Source organism: Myotis yumanensis, unplaced genomic scaffold (assembly GCF_028538775.1).
Source record: "Myotis yumanensis isolate MYYU_CA2020_CCGP unplaced genomic scaffold, mMyoYum1.0.hap1 SCAF_1, whole genome shotgun sequence".
NCBI classification, from domain to species: Eukaryota; Metazoa; Chordata; class Mammalia; order Chiroptera; family Vespertilionidae; genus Myotis; species Myotis yumanensis.
In genome coordinates this window covers 143,245,285-143,261,406 of record NW_027223752.1, presented here as the reverse complement: position 1 = coordinate 143,261,406, position 16,122 = coordinate 143,245,285, and the positions used below count along the sequence as shown (strand labels likewise).

At 36.6% G+C, this 16,122-nt stretch overlaps 1 protein-coding gene across 2 annotated transcripts in view; it reads right to left on the bottom strand.

Annotated features, from left to right (window-relative positions):
• PLXDC2 (plexin domain containing 2) overlaps window positions 1-16,122 on the bottom strand; it is a 413,522-nt gene that overhangs the window by 50,071 nt on the left and 347,329 nt on the right. For both annotated transcript variants that reach the window (XM_070432569.1, XM_070432560.1), the window contains 3 exons: window positions 5,018-5,078; window positions 2,431-2,581; window positions 981-1,019 (listed from right to left, as the gene is read on the bottom strand). In XM_070432569.1, coding sequence (XP_070288670.1) covers window positions 981-1,019; window positions 2,431-2,581; window positions 5,018-5,078 — 251 coding nt within the window. The remainder of the gene's footprint in view (window positions 1-980; window positions 1,020-2,430; window positions 2,582-5,017; window positions 5,079-16,122) is intronic.

The window sequence follows — 16,122 nt, the reverse complement described above, 5'->3', positions numbered from 1 at the left end:
GAAGAATCTCTTTTAAGATCCAGCATACTATGGTAAAGAAACACAATGAGCTAACAAAGTTTAATAAGGAAAAAACTATTTTTAAAATTTTAGTCAATATGTTTTACAGCCTTGTTTTGGTAAAACCTTTCTTCCTCAAATTTTAAAGTACCATTATAGATATTTCTAAATTGGCTTAGACACACTTTAAGTATGCTCTCGCTAAATGTTCTCTTGCATATTTAATTTTTGTGTCTTGCTTCAGATAAAAGATAAAAAGGCCTAACACAATTTATTTCCACATTGGTTTATTTCTTAATTTTATTTATAAAAGATATTAAATATTCAATTTAGTGAAAGAAAAACACACACAATTGAACTTAATACCTGCCCTGGGTAGAAAATCACATACACAATTAAATCAAGAATCGGAGCAGGGGTGGAGAACGGCCAGCCCGCAGACTTTATAAGGCCCTCAAAATCATTTGGTCTGGCCCTACCATGGCATTAGGGGTGAGTTAATTAAATATTTGGCCAAATAGAGCAGGCTAATTTTTAAGTTGACAATTTTGAATGGCCTGAGAATGATGTTATAAATATCCAAATGGCCCTTGGCAGAAAAAAAGGTTCCCCACCCCTGAACTGAGCAACAAGGAATAGGAGATGTGCAGGGTGTATTAGCCTTAATCCTCTCCATCTTAATCCTCGCTATTATCCCAATACTACACACACTGAAACATGAAGCACAGCATACACAGCTTTCATTGGTCATTTGTGCCTTGTCGTTTTCATAGTAGAAGGACTGGAATTTCTTTCTACTCTTGAAACCATTTTACTTTTCAAGCCAACACACTGAATTCTTCTCTTGTAAAATACCAACAGAAAGTGAAATGTAACCTCACTCTTTATTTAGAAGCTCCAAAGTCCTTTCTTGGATTAAAATGAATGAAATGGATTAGTATCCAAAAATATTTATAAAAGAAAAAAGTGTTAATTCCTACCTCCATTATCTTTTAGATGCAGTGCTATCTTGGTATCATCTGAAAGAGAAACTCCAAGTTATTACAACAGAAAAAAATTACAAGTACATAAATCTCAGGAGCAATAATTGTACACTAATGTTTTAATGATACTAATGTTTTAATGATAATGTGAATAGATTTTAACACTTTAGTGAGTTAATTTCTTGTTCAATGAGAGCAAGTGCTAGCTTACACGATGTAGTACTAAAATTTCTTCATGAAATCAAGACTTAACAGAGTATTATATAATTCTTAAGATCTGTGAGAAAAGTACATTGTTATAACTGTAACTTAAAATACATGTATTTTTAATTTTCAAAAATGAGTAATTGTAATTAGACTTTATAGTATGGCCTTTTTTATTCATTAAAAATTAAGATCAAGAAAATTTCAAATTAATTGTAGTAATGATTTGCCAATATTTACAAATTTAACTTCAAAAGTTAAATGCTTATTCATTGCTAATCAATATATCCAACTTCACATGAAAAATATCTTGACTTTAAAGGACAAAATGTAGATCATACTTTTTTATTTCAGTGGTTATGTTTTATTTTATAGGGTAGGATTCAAATTGTAGGAATATTTCACAGGGGAAGGATTCAAATTGCAAAAATATTTTCACAGGCTATATTCAACCTAAATAATTTGGATTAAAATAAATATAACATTGGTGTTAAATATCTAAATACATGTATTTAATAGTTGTCCTCTTCCTCACTATTACTTTATTCCAGTTAATTTTTGATATCCAAGTAAATTTCAATGAAAAGCAAAGGCTTCAAGTTTAATTCCTTATTCAAGTGAAAGCAAGGTTTAGTACAGTAAAGAAGAGAGACCATTTTTCTCCCCTCAAAGCTTACTTTTGGCGAACTAGTCTCACATTTCTCTTTAGTGGTACCATCCAGAATATTCACAAACTTTGACTAATATTCCTCTTCCCCCAGGGAATTGTATCCGTGCACTAATGGACTCTGGCATGTTTCTCTTCCCTGGCAGAGGTGATGTTTCCCACGGATAATTTCTGTGACATTTATAGTACCCTCTACAGGTTATGGACCAACATATTTCATTGATTGTATTCAGGCAAATATTAGAATTGCAAATGAGTAGAATTATGTATTGTTCAGAATCCAAAAATCAATGAATATTTTATATAAATTTGCCTTCATATCCTGTGTCTAAAATGTGGAATTCAGTTACTTCAAAGTTTAGCAATACGAGAGGAAGTCTATACTTCTTTTCTAGGGAGGACAAGTAAGCCACAGTTGAAAGGCAAAGTACATTAAAAGAATCCTAGCACATATTTTTATCTCAAATAATTTTGTCTTTTCCCCTTTAGAAATCCAATTTGCTAAAAAAATAAAAATAAAATAAAAATTCCCTCTAAAGAACAACTCCAGTCCATGTCAACACCCTGAGTTTGCACCTTCTGTGGGCAGGCTGGTGGGCAGCTGGGATGTTGCTGCTCTTCTGGTGGTTGTTAAGAACCTAAATAGTACAGTAGTTGCTTGCATGGTTGTGGTGGTCTGAGAAGAACTTTCCACTGGCTCCACAGTCTCACACATCTTCTCTTTTGACTAATAAGAGAAACAAATGGGAAAGCAATTTAAGAGTGATCATATGTTATTTAAAATTACATCTAAGAAATTGGTCTGTAAATCACAAAAGACTCTCGAATCAACATGAGGGCTACACTTTTGTACAGGACTATATTTAGGGATTTGTTAATTTACAAAGTATGTAAAATAGATGAGAGAATAAATTGGATGTAAAAAAGCACTTCCATCTTTGGAAATTTGAATTTCATCATTTTCTGCTGATAACCTTTCTGTTTACATAATACTGCTGTTAATCTTGCTCTAAATTTTATGTCAGTATATGTGTAAAAGACATGATGTCAAAAAGGAAAAGGTTATACAAGAAGAAAAACATGTCCATGAAGATAAGGTTTAAAACATACTTAGGTATGTGAAGAAAAAAATGCATTCTCTCCATATCAAACTGATAATGACAAATTCTAAAAATTTGGTGACTGCTCCATACTACTACTATTTTAATAAGAATCCCCCACAGATTGAATGGGTATTTAAAATGTGTTTCCCTTTGTGAAATATTGAAACCACCCAAGTGAAGGATTGAGCAACCCTCCTTTATTACTTAACCTATCATTTCCCTAGCAGAGCTTTACTGGGGACACCAGGGAAAGGCACATGTTGTATTTTTCACCTATAGTCTATGCAAATAAATCCTATACCCTTCACCAGTAGCAATATTCAACATTCAAACTTTTATGATTTGGAAGTTGGTATTTCTCCCCACCTCTTTGTGCTTCAAAGAACTCCATCCCTCAGATGGGCCTTGAGGAAACAGATGATAATTATTCTGACATGGAAGGCACTCCTCCCACATTTGAATTTATTACTAAATAAATACTTTTCTTAAACTTCTCTTGTCACTAGTGAAGTAAATGCACTTTACTACTGCTTAGAATGAGTTCCTGAGATGGCTTCCTTTTCACTAATTGGATACGACACAGGTTTATTCTATACTTTATCATCCCTGGGACCCATTCAATTCCCCTAATTTTAGTTCCTATATCTTCTCAGCCCCAAAGATCTCATGATCATCTCTTGATTCTACTTTAGTTATCATCTCCATACCCTGGACCTTATCTGAGGTTGAAAATACTTTACTTCTGGAATAATAACTCCAGTTACTCTATTTTCAGCTAATCTATGTACCTGTTCACTCAGATTCTTCTTATCCTGTGATTACATAGGATTATTGTCTTCCTTTATGTATTCTTTTTTTCTATCACATCAACTTCTTTTTCAATAATATCATGCATCTTTACCTTATTCTTCTTTCCACATCACCTTTACAGAAAATCATCAATAGTTGTTGTTATTGTTTTTAAAGAAATCTATCTTTTCCTTGACTGCTCAGGCACAGCTGGAGAAAAACCACACAGCCCCCCACAGGGAGGTCTGAAAACTTACCTCCTGTATCCTCAACAGTGTCTTTTAGGCTGCTTGGCAACAGTGGCCTGCTTTGCTAACCTCTTCTCCCATTACCCTAAGTATAAATTTCAAACCCGCTTCAATCTACTTAAAAACTCCAGTCCCATTATGCTTCTCCCATTTTTATCTCATGGGCTCATCTTTTATTTCTTAAATAAAAGAGCCATCAGCAAGAATTATTTTTCTTTACAAATCAGCATTCTTCCTTGAAGTAGCTCTTTGACAGGATTTGCTTAACTGATAAGAAAAAATGGTGTAACTGTTCATTGTTTTTATCCAAAATTCATACCCTAAAACTTAAAGGGTGAAGAAACATAATTTTCTTTGTACACAGATTTCTTTTACAGAATATATTTATGTGACCCTGAAATGACAATGTAAATGCAATTCACTAGAAAACTGTTGAACAGGTTCAAATTGCCTCTGCAACTGTACACGTTTATATGAATTGCTTCGTTGCATCATTGTCTCCATCACGTTCGCCTGGGAGTTACTGTTTCTATGTTATATCATTTTTAACTTCTATCAGTCCAATTTGTTGCAATCAATCTTTTCCTTAAAACTACTGGCTTTATAATTTGAGTGGAAAATATGAAAAATGACTTCCTAGATCTTAGAAAAGCAGCAAGCAAGTGTTTAAGAAAACTATCCTTTGCTCATAGAAATTCAAATCCTGGTTCTATTATTCCCTATCCACATACCCAACTCTGGATACCCTCACTACATCCCTCCCCACCATTCCCCCTCACCCCTCCCTCTTCTCCTCTTGGTAATATGGGGGCAATAATAGCTCCTACCTCACAGAATGGGTATAAGAATAAATTGAGAAAATACATGCAAAGATTTACAAGTAAACCCCAAGTCTGACACATATAAGGGACTCGGTAACTGCTGTCTACTTTTACCAAATGAGATAGCATTGTCATTAAGTTATAGCATCTATATATGACAGCGTGTGTCCCCGAATCTTGTCATAATAAAGAACATGTGTACCTCTTCAGGGCATCCACTGTCCACCCAGTCCTGGCGATGACGATCAAAGCCACTGGAACATCTTCAGAGAAGACCACATTGCAGTTCAGAAAAAGAAGTAAGGGTGCAGAGTGAGGAGCAAAAATGAAAAGAAAAAAATCGGTAAGTAGGTAATTCTCAAATTTTCAGTTTAGCACAACAAGCTCTCTTCTGCAGACCTGTTGATTGGAGCAGCCATAAAGTACTAACAGTGTTCTGGGGAACAACTCACTCCCAGGTGGTCATCTGATTGGGTCAAACATGGCTACAAATGACTCCTCTGAGGCCCACTCCTCTGTGCAGTACACTGGGCTCCCAACCCAAAGGTAAGACCAGTTGCTATTCTGAGAAGTTGGTTTTCCTCATTTCTGTTCTCATCATCCAAACAAGTGGATATAGAAAAATATTTTGCAGCTGTCATTTTTTCAGAATATCAGATCTTTTTATTTGTTTTTCTTAAGTTTTAAAATGTGAGACTCATAGTCATAGAAACTCTACTGTATTGTAAAGGGTTAACTCAGCAGGTCCAGGGTGTTCCACCCACACATTCCAAAGAAATAACCAGCCCTTGGGAGATAACGCCTGTGGACTATCCTGTTGGATAAATGCAAGATAGTTTATGCTAACAATATGATTTATGGTGAATGTCTGTTTTATTCACCTGGAGCGCTGGGCCATGCTCTATCAGTTTGAACTCTGTGGGGGCTGGAGACTAGAGATAAGGTCAGTCGTGGAGAATTTCATACCTACGTGACTGACCCTCCATAAAAACCCCGGGCACCAAGACTTGTATGAGTTTCCTCAGTTGGCAGAACATGCTGTGTGTTCACAAATTGCTGCTGGGGAAGAAGTGCTGTCTGTACGGCTGCACTGGAAGAGGACCACCGGAAGCTTCTCTTCTGGACTCTGCCCTCAGTGCCTTTCGCCTTTGCTGATTTTCATCTCAAACATTTTGCTATAGAAAATGGCAGCCTGGGGTATAACAGCTTTTCTGAGTTCTGTGAGTCCTTCTACTGAGTCATTCAATCTGAGTGTGTTCTTGGGAATCCCTAACAACACTATGATTAGGTCATATTTAAAATGGCCCCTTGAGCAAGCACTGGGCTAGTAAGATTTTGTTCACTCTTTCTTCCTCGACTGGAATAATTTTCTTCCCTCTGGCTACAGTCCATTGACTTTTTTTTAAAGAAACACAAAAATTACTCTCCAGAGCCCATTCTGATAAAGTTTCATAATTGCTATTGATCACGTCTTACTTTACTATGTAACTTTTCTTCTTTATACAAAATGTCATGTCCTTATTTACCAAACTTGATTGTTAACATTTTAAAGTTATGGCCAGTGTCATATATGATCATACCTAGTATGGCTGACACATGATTTTATTTTATTAGAAATTCAAAGTATTTTTGTCAGCTTATTAAAATTAAAGACTTAAAGTGCTCCTGAATTTAATATCTATATAGTCATTTGCATACAATATATGTGAATCCATACTAATAAATGTGAACCTAAAGATATTTAAATATTTTTAAAAAATAAATGAAGACTATTCAACTTTTGTCTTAAATTTCCTTATAGGGCTTATAGTGCTACTATTCTTTCCCACTTTTTTTGCAGTGGGTCCACATGATGACTTTTTCTAAGAATCTTTGCCAGAGATTATGCACTATGGCATGAATGAGCATAATTTAATTCAAGTGGAATGTGAAAACAACTCTACTGTCAACATAAAAAAAACACACACACCATATCTATCATTCTGCCCAGACATGATTCATTGGAGCTCAGCTATTTTATGCCTACCATCTGTGTTGAATGAGCATAAGTGTGGAATAAATATCAGTGTGTGACCTGGCACGCTAACTTTGAGAATCCCCAATTGGTCAAGGCCATCTCTGGTTATGCAAAGAAAATCTAACATTTAGAGTCTATTTAATTCCACTTGAGTTAGATGGTTGTTCCCTCCTGTTCCTTTTGCCTTTCAAGTTTGTTTAAGTATGGAAAAATATACATACTGACATTGTGTTTTGCAAGATGGGGATATATCGATTTTCTACAATAACAAGATTTTGGGGAGCCACCTGACTACAAATAATAAAATGGAATAGATCATTTTAAAATTAAGTTTGTTTTTACATACTGTATGGCAAATGTATTCAAAGACAATGGCAAATAACAACTTTTACCTTATTTTATTACAAGATTGTAGTAAATCTTAAATTTATAAGTCAACTGAAATTTTATCTTAAGTAATTAGTTTTTTAAATGGTTAAATCAATCCCAGGGAAAAGTACAGAAGCACTGCATTTTTGCTTGATTTATTAGATGGTCCCCAGTTATATATGTGAAATTAGGTTCTACTGGAAATATGTGATTCAATTAAGCAATTTATTCATTTATTCACAATTGATTCTCTATTAATTGATCTGCAGTTTACTAATTGCCAGGGTAGGAAGGATTGACAATGGCAAACACCAATAAGATTTGGTTTGAAATGCTCATGCATTCTGTAGCTTACAGTGCCTTACAAATTAACACAACTGCCACAGCTGATTTGGCTCCGTGAATAGAGCTTTGGCCCATGCACTAAAAGGTCTCGGGTTTGATTCGGTCAAGGTCACATAACCAATGGGTCTCCCTCTCTCTCTCTCTCTTACTCTCTCTCTCTCTCTCTCTCTCTCTCTCTCTCTCCCCTTCCTTTCACACTCTCTAAAAATCTTCCTGAGGTAAAGATTAACAACAATAACAAAAATTAACACAACTGAATGCTGCTTTTTTAGCATTTTTTTATAACCTAATATAATCTAAATAGCACCCAAAAGCAATTATAAACAAAAGAGTGTGTGTATGCTATAAATTATTTTAAAAAACCACCTATATGTTATTTCTGAATTCAAAATAAACCAAAAATCACTTTTGAGATCAACTTCCTCTCTCCACTGAGCTGCTGTGTTGTTTTTTTCTAAAACACAGAGACATTAACAATGCCATGCTCCGGCATATTGATTTCCAGAAATTAAAAAAAATTTTTTTTATTGATTTCAGAGAGGAAAGGAAAAGGAGAGAGAGGTAGAAACATCAATGATGAAAGAGTATCACTAATCAGCTACCTCCCACATGCCCCCAAATGGGGTTTGAGCTCACAACCAGAGCATGTGTCCTGACCAGGAATCGAACCATGACCTTCTGTTTCATAGGTTGATACTCGACCACTGAGCCACACCAGCAAGGCAATTTCCAGACATTTTTAACACTGTTAGCAAACAGACTCTTCTACATTGTAATCATCTAGTATTCCGGTTAAACTGAATTCCTGGATATATCTGTATAAGAAAGATTCTCTGATGAATTTGGGTTCAGCAATTTTCATTGTAAATAGTCATCCCACGTGATCCTTACCACACTGAAATCTGAAAACCACTGACATCCTGTATATGTCCCCATGGCAGGCCCTTCCCACTCCTCCGCCCATCACTGCAACCTCTTCTTATGCCCCTTAGTGCCCCTCCCTGAATGTGCTGTGCTCTTTGAGGTCTCTGCCTTTGAACCTGCTGTTACTTGTGTCTAGAATACCTTCCTTGTTTCTAATCAGTAAACCCAATTGAACTGAAGCTTATCTACTCCAAGAAGCATCTACTTTCTTCCCATCCAGAAGGGTTAGCAACCCTTTCTCAGTGCCCTCAATATCAACCCAATGTCAAGTGCTAGTATCTATTACACTATAATTGGTTGTGCTAGAGCTTATCTTAACAAGACTTCGAGGAGAACATGGTTCAAAGGGAGGATTTGGAGTTCAATTGCTTGAGCTAGAATTTTGGCTTGGGCACAAAACAGGTATGTAATCTTAGGAAGTTATTTTTCCTATCTAATCTTGTTTCCTCATCTGCAAAATGAGGTAGGAGAGGTTATGTACAGATTAAAGTTAGAGCTTGCTACATACTCAACATTTAGTCAATAGCAGCTGTTTTTCATACCTAGGTCATGACTTTGTAGTATACATGTGGTAAGGTTGACAATTGTTGAAAATGAGTCAGTGAGATTTTCATGATATGAGCAGTATTTTGGAAAATGTTTAGGAATTAATTGTGTACCATATTAGTGTGAAATATACTTTATCATCATATCTGGGAATCTATAATAATAAAAGGGTAATATGCTAATTAGACCGGACATCATTCCTGATGAAGCCGGGGCCAGAGGGAAGCCCGGGTCCCGGGTGCCAGAGGGAAGCCGGTGCCGGCAGCCGGGGGAAGGAAGGCCTACTCTCTTGCATGAATTTCATGCATCGAGCCTCTAGTTAGTATTATAAAATCTTATGAGAGAATATCAAAGTTGCTCTCAAATATGGGACAAATCTTTATTCAATATTTATAAATAAGGCAGAGATTACATGGTTTTGCAAATATTTCTCAAAAACTGACTTAAATATGTTTATTTAATACATATTTAACTTTACACATCTATTTAATATGTATCCTAACTTTGATGTTTCTAATGTTTTTTGGAAGAAGTCATTTCCTTCTTCTCACTCTTACCTAATTCCAAAATAAATGGATAGAGAGATATACTTCAAATTAATTGTACTATTCTCCTCTCACTTTCAATGGGATGTTGATTTCAAAGCCCCCAGGGACCATGTTAAGCGAACCGTATTAAATTAGGCAGCCTAGAAAACAAACAATAGCTTGAAGTATCTATCCAGTCAAGAGATTAAAGTGTAAATCTCTTCAAATTTCTAACATATCTGTTTTGTAGAAAGAATTTCAGAAATGACTTATTTTATAAGGGTAATATATTCAGGCGAAGGAAATAGAGTGAAATATATATATATATATATATATATATATATATATATATATATATATATTTTAGTAGCCCGGTACATGAATTCATGCACATTGAAATGGAATTAATTAGAGGAAATATTTTAATACTGCTATTTGCCCTTTCTCTATAATAGAAGTGTCAGAAATGAAAGAAAATTAGTAAAATTTATATGAAAATAATATATAAATGTATTAATAAATAAACATTAACAACATGATATAACAAAAACAAAGACATGAAATAAAAACATTGATACAAACAATGACTGATAAATTGATTAAACTTATTCTCATATTTCCCTGTACACCACATTAAGAGTGAAAATACTTTCAGAGTACTTGACCAATTTCCCTTGTGATGAAGTATTTACAACTTTAACTTCACACACTTTTCGAACTCGAGAGAAAGCAACATATAACTGATCATGTCCGAAAACGGGTTCAGGTAGAAATATTCCTACTCTGTCTAGAGTTTGTCCTTGTGATTTATTAATAGTCATTGCAAATGCAGGCATCACAGGAAACTGTCTTTAAATTAATTTAAATGGGAGGCCAGTCTCAGATGGGGACAAATCAATTCTTGGAATCAGAACAACCTCTCCTTCCGCAGATCTTGTTAATACTTCAGCTTTGATAATGTTAGGTCACAATCTTTTGATACTAAATCTAGTACCATTACAAAGACCCCATTTACTATTGAGATTTCTCAGTAGCATGATGATTGCACCCACTTTCAATTTTAATTTATGTCATGGCATTCCCGAAGGAGTAATACTATTAATAAATTCCATGGGAAAATTTCCCTTTTCAGCATCACCTGTTGGATCAATGGAATCATCACTCAAATATGTGAAAATCTCCATCAAGTATATCCAAAATTTCATCATTTAATTTTTGAGCATGCTCATTTATTTGGACACAGAATTGCACGTTTAGATATATTTTTAATATTAGCTATAAAGATAGTATTTTCAAAGGTAGCTTCAATAATAGATCCATTACAAATCATTTTACAGGGGATTTCAATAATATCCATTCCTAAATGAAAACTGCTATCATCTAAAGGAAAACTTTGCCATCTCCAAGTTTTCTAACCATTCACTATAAGCAGAATCCTCTGATCTCATATTTGTTTTAAAAGATAACTTTCTGAAACATCCCCAAAACATTACAGTACTTTAAACTCATTTGTACTATGGCTGATCGCATAGCATGCGGCACAATACTGAGACATTGTCAAAAATCCCCTCTGAAAAGGAGAACTTTCCCACCAATTGCAACATTCAAATACATAATTTCTCTTAGTAATCTGTCTATGGCATTTATAGCATGACTGGATGCCATGGTGCATTCATCAATAATGAGAAGTTGGGCCTTTTTAATGCAACTTCGCTCTTTATATCGAGTGTAGAAATTGAAGTTTCATTTAATGGAATTGGTAATTTATATTGGGAATGAAAGGTTCTTCCACCAAGAAGTAAATTTGCAACAATTCCGGTAAACGCTGTGGATAAAACAGTACCACCACGACCTCTAATATAATGTGTTAAAACTTTATAAAAATATGTTTTTCCACTACCGCCTGGACCATCCAAAAAAAAGCATTTGGGGTTACAGTTTGATCTTCAATGGCTGAACTTATAGTCTGAAAGGCTGCCAAGTGTTCATCATTCAGAGAATTTATCAAAGCCTTTGCCTGTTGTCGTCCTTACGATTCCTCACATGTATTTGTATTCGTTAGTAAAGGATAGTCCGGAAGTTTGAAATGTGAACATTTCATTCCATGCAATGTGAATACCTCTTGAATTTTGTTAAGGGCATGCATTTCACAGTTTACACAGGCACCTTCTCTTCAGTGTATTTCCAACAAAAATCTTCAATAAAATGAGATTTATTCTCATCCCATAATTTGTCTGCACCAGAAGGACATCCAAACACACACATGTATGCAAAAAGTTGCCGTAGTTGTTTGGGCATATTAAGGATGATTGCATCATCAATCGTATCTTTCCAGATAGTGTTGATTAATAATCCTCCATGTTTAGCAGCTTCACGAAATGTATCATAAATTACACCTCCTACAGTTCGCAGATCATCAAAACTTATTGCACTTTTTACATGCAGAAGCAAAAGTCTAAGGTAATATCGTTCTGGTTCTCTAAAGCCCACAGTGAACAGTCTACCTAATACTTTATTCCCACCCTTTTGGTGTTTTGTCCACAAAGCATTATTAAACACATAATGTTGTGGGATCTCCCAATAATAATAATTACGCACATCAGAATCTTCTCTATTCAATAAGAACCATGCCATTAAAGTTGAGTTATGTCTTTTAGCCCTATCTATAACTTCAGTAAAATCATCAGTATGAAAACACAAATTATTTTCATTTGGCAAATGAATAGCCAATCTTGTGATTGCATGAGATTGGTCATGCATTCGCATTGCAAAAAGTCTCCAAACAGCCTCAGGAGCGCTCATATACCTGGAGTCAATGAAGTCCTGTACTTCATCATGATTGATAATATTTTTTTCAGAAATTTGAATATTTGCACAATTGTGCCCTTTATAGATGTATTTAAATAAATATTTGACACTTTTAATCGATGCACAGACTTCAATGTTTATATGACAGTTATACTTAAGGCACAAATACGAGTTATAAGGGACAATCCAAGTGTTAAAGACAATTTTATTTCCAATAGACATGGTGCTACCAGATCTTCTTTTGTATTTATTTGGGATATCCAACAACATTTTCAATAGTTGCATTTTGAAATTCTTTTGGATATCCCTTTGAACATTTTTTTATTTTCCACATGGACTATTTGGATTTTGCATTACACATGGTCCATGTACCATATTTGATTTTACAATTTGAAAAAATTGAGGACACTGGTCTTCATCCGGAATTTCTGCCTTAACTATACGGCCAATGTCATATTCTGTTCAAAATTTGGATTCACTATCTAATATCAATAATATGTGAGCGTGAGGCAGGTCGCGTTTCTGAAATTCAATGACATGAATTTTAGCTACTACTTTGCCAAATAAATGGAATTTACCCATAGTTAAAAGAGCATTCAGCTTAATATTAAAAAGTCTGGCTACCAAGTTAGGTCTGTTTTCAACTTTTTGCCAATGTTGTAAATTGTAATATCTGCCCATTTTGGGTTTCATGTTATGATTATGAATAAATTGGGCTTGCCATACTTCATTACAATTGCCATAGCATCCTGATATCGCTGATGCATATTTCTGGGACTACTCAGAAGATGATGGAAGTATTATCATTTTACCAATCAGCACATTGTCATTTTCAGATTTAGATGTGAGATAATCCAACAAACCACTATATTTTTCAACTCTCAACTTAGATTGGTTTGCTTTAATGAAATGTATCTGATTGGCTTCCATTTTTTAATATGAATCGACAATATACTGTTGAGTTAATTTTCCTGCATTTAAAATACGATTGAACGTGTCACAGACGGAGAGATGAAATCCATAATACTGCATTTGTGTGACTCGAATCCTTATATTTCATCTAGTATCATTGTCAATTACACTGTCATCTCTGAGTCTTAATGCAATATCCATTCACCAGGCTTTTTCACCATGTGGAAAGAGAATAGGATATGTAATTTCATCTAATATAGGAAACATGATATTGATTTGTTTCATTTTAGTGGCGTTCAGATTATTGGGATCTGGTTTACAATGAATGAGCAAGCCCCTCTCAAAAGGAGGTTCTCCATCTTTGTTTCTGAATATGGCAGCAACGTCGGTTACACAGGGAGAATTATATTTACCCAGATCACTGTTACGATCATATTTAAACACCATTGTTACTTCCGTGGGAGCAATACCTTTCACTACTGCTTCAGATTGGGCTTCCTATTCTACCTCATGTAGCATCTTGTATGATTTTGTTAATTCATTTATTTCATGCATGAGGTTGTTGATGTTGATCATGAGTCTTTCTGAGCAGCCCTGGTTTTCTGGCATTGCTAATCTTTTAATTGTCGCTTCGGTTGTATCTAAAATATAGAGTTGGGCAAACTTCTGAGAAACACCATCGGGAGGATGTAAAGTTCCAGTACGGTGATAAACTTGTCCGTGTATTCTAAAACAGTATGGCCCATATCCTGATGGAGATGCAATATTTGCACCCACGGAAGCAAAAGCAAAAGAACTATTTATGGAATGAAAATTTTCCATGAAATTTTTACTGTCAGAATCTTCATTTATCATTAATTTTTTTTAAATATGCCGGGTATTCTGGAAAATGTATATCATTTGAACAAACTTTACCTTTGTTACAACATCGACAAATTTTCCATCTGATGGTTTTTTAGTGATAGGCAAAATTGACATGTAACAGTCATTCCTCCACAACTATGTTCGATAATTGCATGCTCATTTACTTCATTTTCGCTGTGAAGGCAGTTCCTACCAGTATTGGTAGTACTTGTCAATGGCTGCTCTTCAGGCATATTCTGTTGACAATGCTGGCTTCTTTCAGCTTCGGAGGTACGTTGTGCCAATAGTTAGTCTTCAGACATTTTCTGTAATGGCGCCACTTTCTTTTGGCTGCAGAGGTACATTGTGCCAATAGTTGGTCTTCAGACATATTCTGTCAATGACGCCACTTTCTTTCAGCTGCAGAGGTATATTGTGCCAATAGTTGGTCTTCAGACATTCTGTCCACACCAGCTGGGGGAGGGACAGGTGGAATCGGGCTCCTTCCTCCCTCTTGTCAGGGTCAGGAGTGGGGGTGGCTGATTGGGGGTGGGGCTGGCGGGAGAAGGGGCCTATCCAGGCTTTCTTTCCCCTGGCTGCTGGCAGCTGGCCCCACCCCTGAGGCTGCCACTGCTTGCCATCTGTGTGGTGCCGCCCCCACTCCACCACAGGTCACCTCCCTCTGCGGGCAAAAGGCGTGGGGTGCCATTACTTGGCTGGCCTGGGCCTCCCTCTGGGAGGAGATAGCCGGCTGGCCCCACCAACCCAACACAGTGTTGCTAACCAGTGGCCTGGGCCTCCCTCTGTGGGGCAATGGATTCCAGGTCCCCAGATTTATGCCCTGCAGAGGGAAGCCCCACCCCCCACCGCAGCACTGCAGGTCAGGTAGCCTGGGCCTCCCTCTTTGAGACAATCAGCACACAGGGAGGCCCTGCCCACCCTGCTGAGGCTCTGTGATCCATGCTGCACAGAGGGAGCCCTGCCCACCCAGCTGGAGCTCTGTGATCCATGCTGCACAGAGGGAGCCCTGCCCACCCAGCTGGAGCTCTGTGATCCATGCTGCACAGAGGGAGCCCTGCCCACCCAGCTGGAGCTCTGCAATCAATCGCAGAGCAGAGGGAGGCCCTTCCAACCCAGCTGGGCTCTGTCATTCATCACTGCCCACAGGAAGGCCCTGCACAACTGGCCTGGGCTCCACCATTTATCCCCACCCACAGGGAGGCCCTGCCCACCCTTCCAGGGCTCTGCGATCAATCGATCAATCGGTTCTTGCAGCCATGGCGGCTTGCCTCTGCCCTGCAGGGGCTTGCCTTGACCCTGGCAGCCCCGGCTACATAAAGATTAAAAATGAAATGTGTCTGACTGCACAGTTGAGCATGTATCATTTCACCACTGAAAAGAAGCACCTACAAAAGAGAAGTTAGGAAAGAAAATTCACAAAATTTGAAGTCCCAAAGAGCAGTTAGTTTCTAGATCAGGAGTCAGAAAATGTTTTTTTTGCAAAGGACCAGATTAAGTAATGTAGGCTTTGCAGGCTGCATGGTTTCTATCTTAATAGTCACTTCTGCCACTGTAGCTCAAAAGCAGCCATAAACAGAGGCAGAAAGACATGGGTGTGGCTATGTTCCAACAAAATTGTATTTAGAAAAACCAGGAAGTAGGTCAGATTTGCCCCTTTTGCTATGGTTTGCTGAACTGTTATCTAAAAATAAAGATCTGTAAAATTCTGAAAATTTTAGGACAAATACCTCATAGAGTAGTCTGTTGATTTAAATGGTCCTTGCAGCCTTTGGTGTATTTATCATAGTGTGCAACTTAATGGAAAAATCTATTGTACATTTTTGTCACAGTCTGCAAAAGTGTGAGAAATGATCCTCAGACATCAAACAAAAAATGGAAAGAGGCTTTTAAAAATGCAAAAGTATGTTATATGAGAAGTAAGCATAATGAAAAACAGCTGTGATTATCTATATACTAGAGTCCCGGTGCATGAAATTCATGAACTGGGGTGTCTCT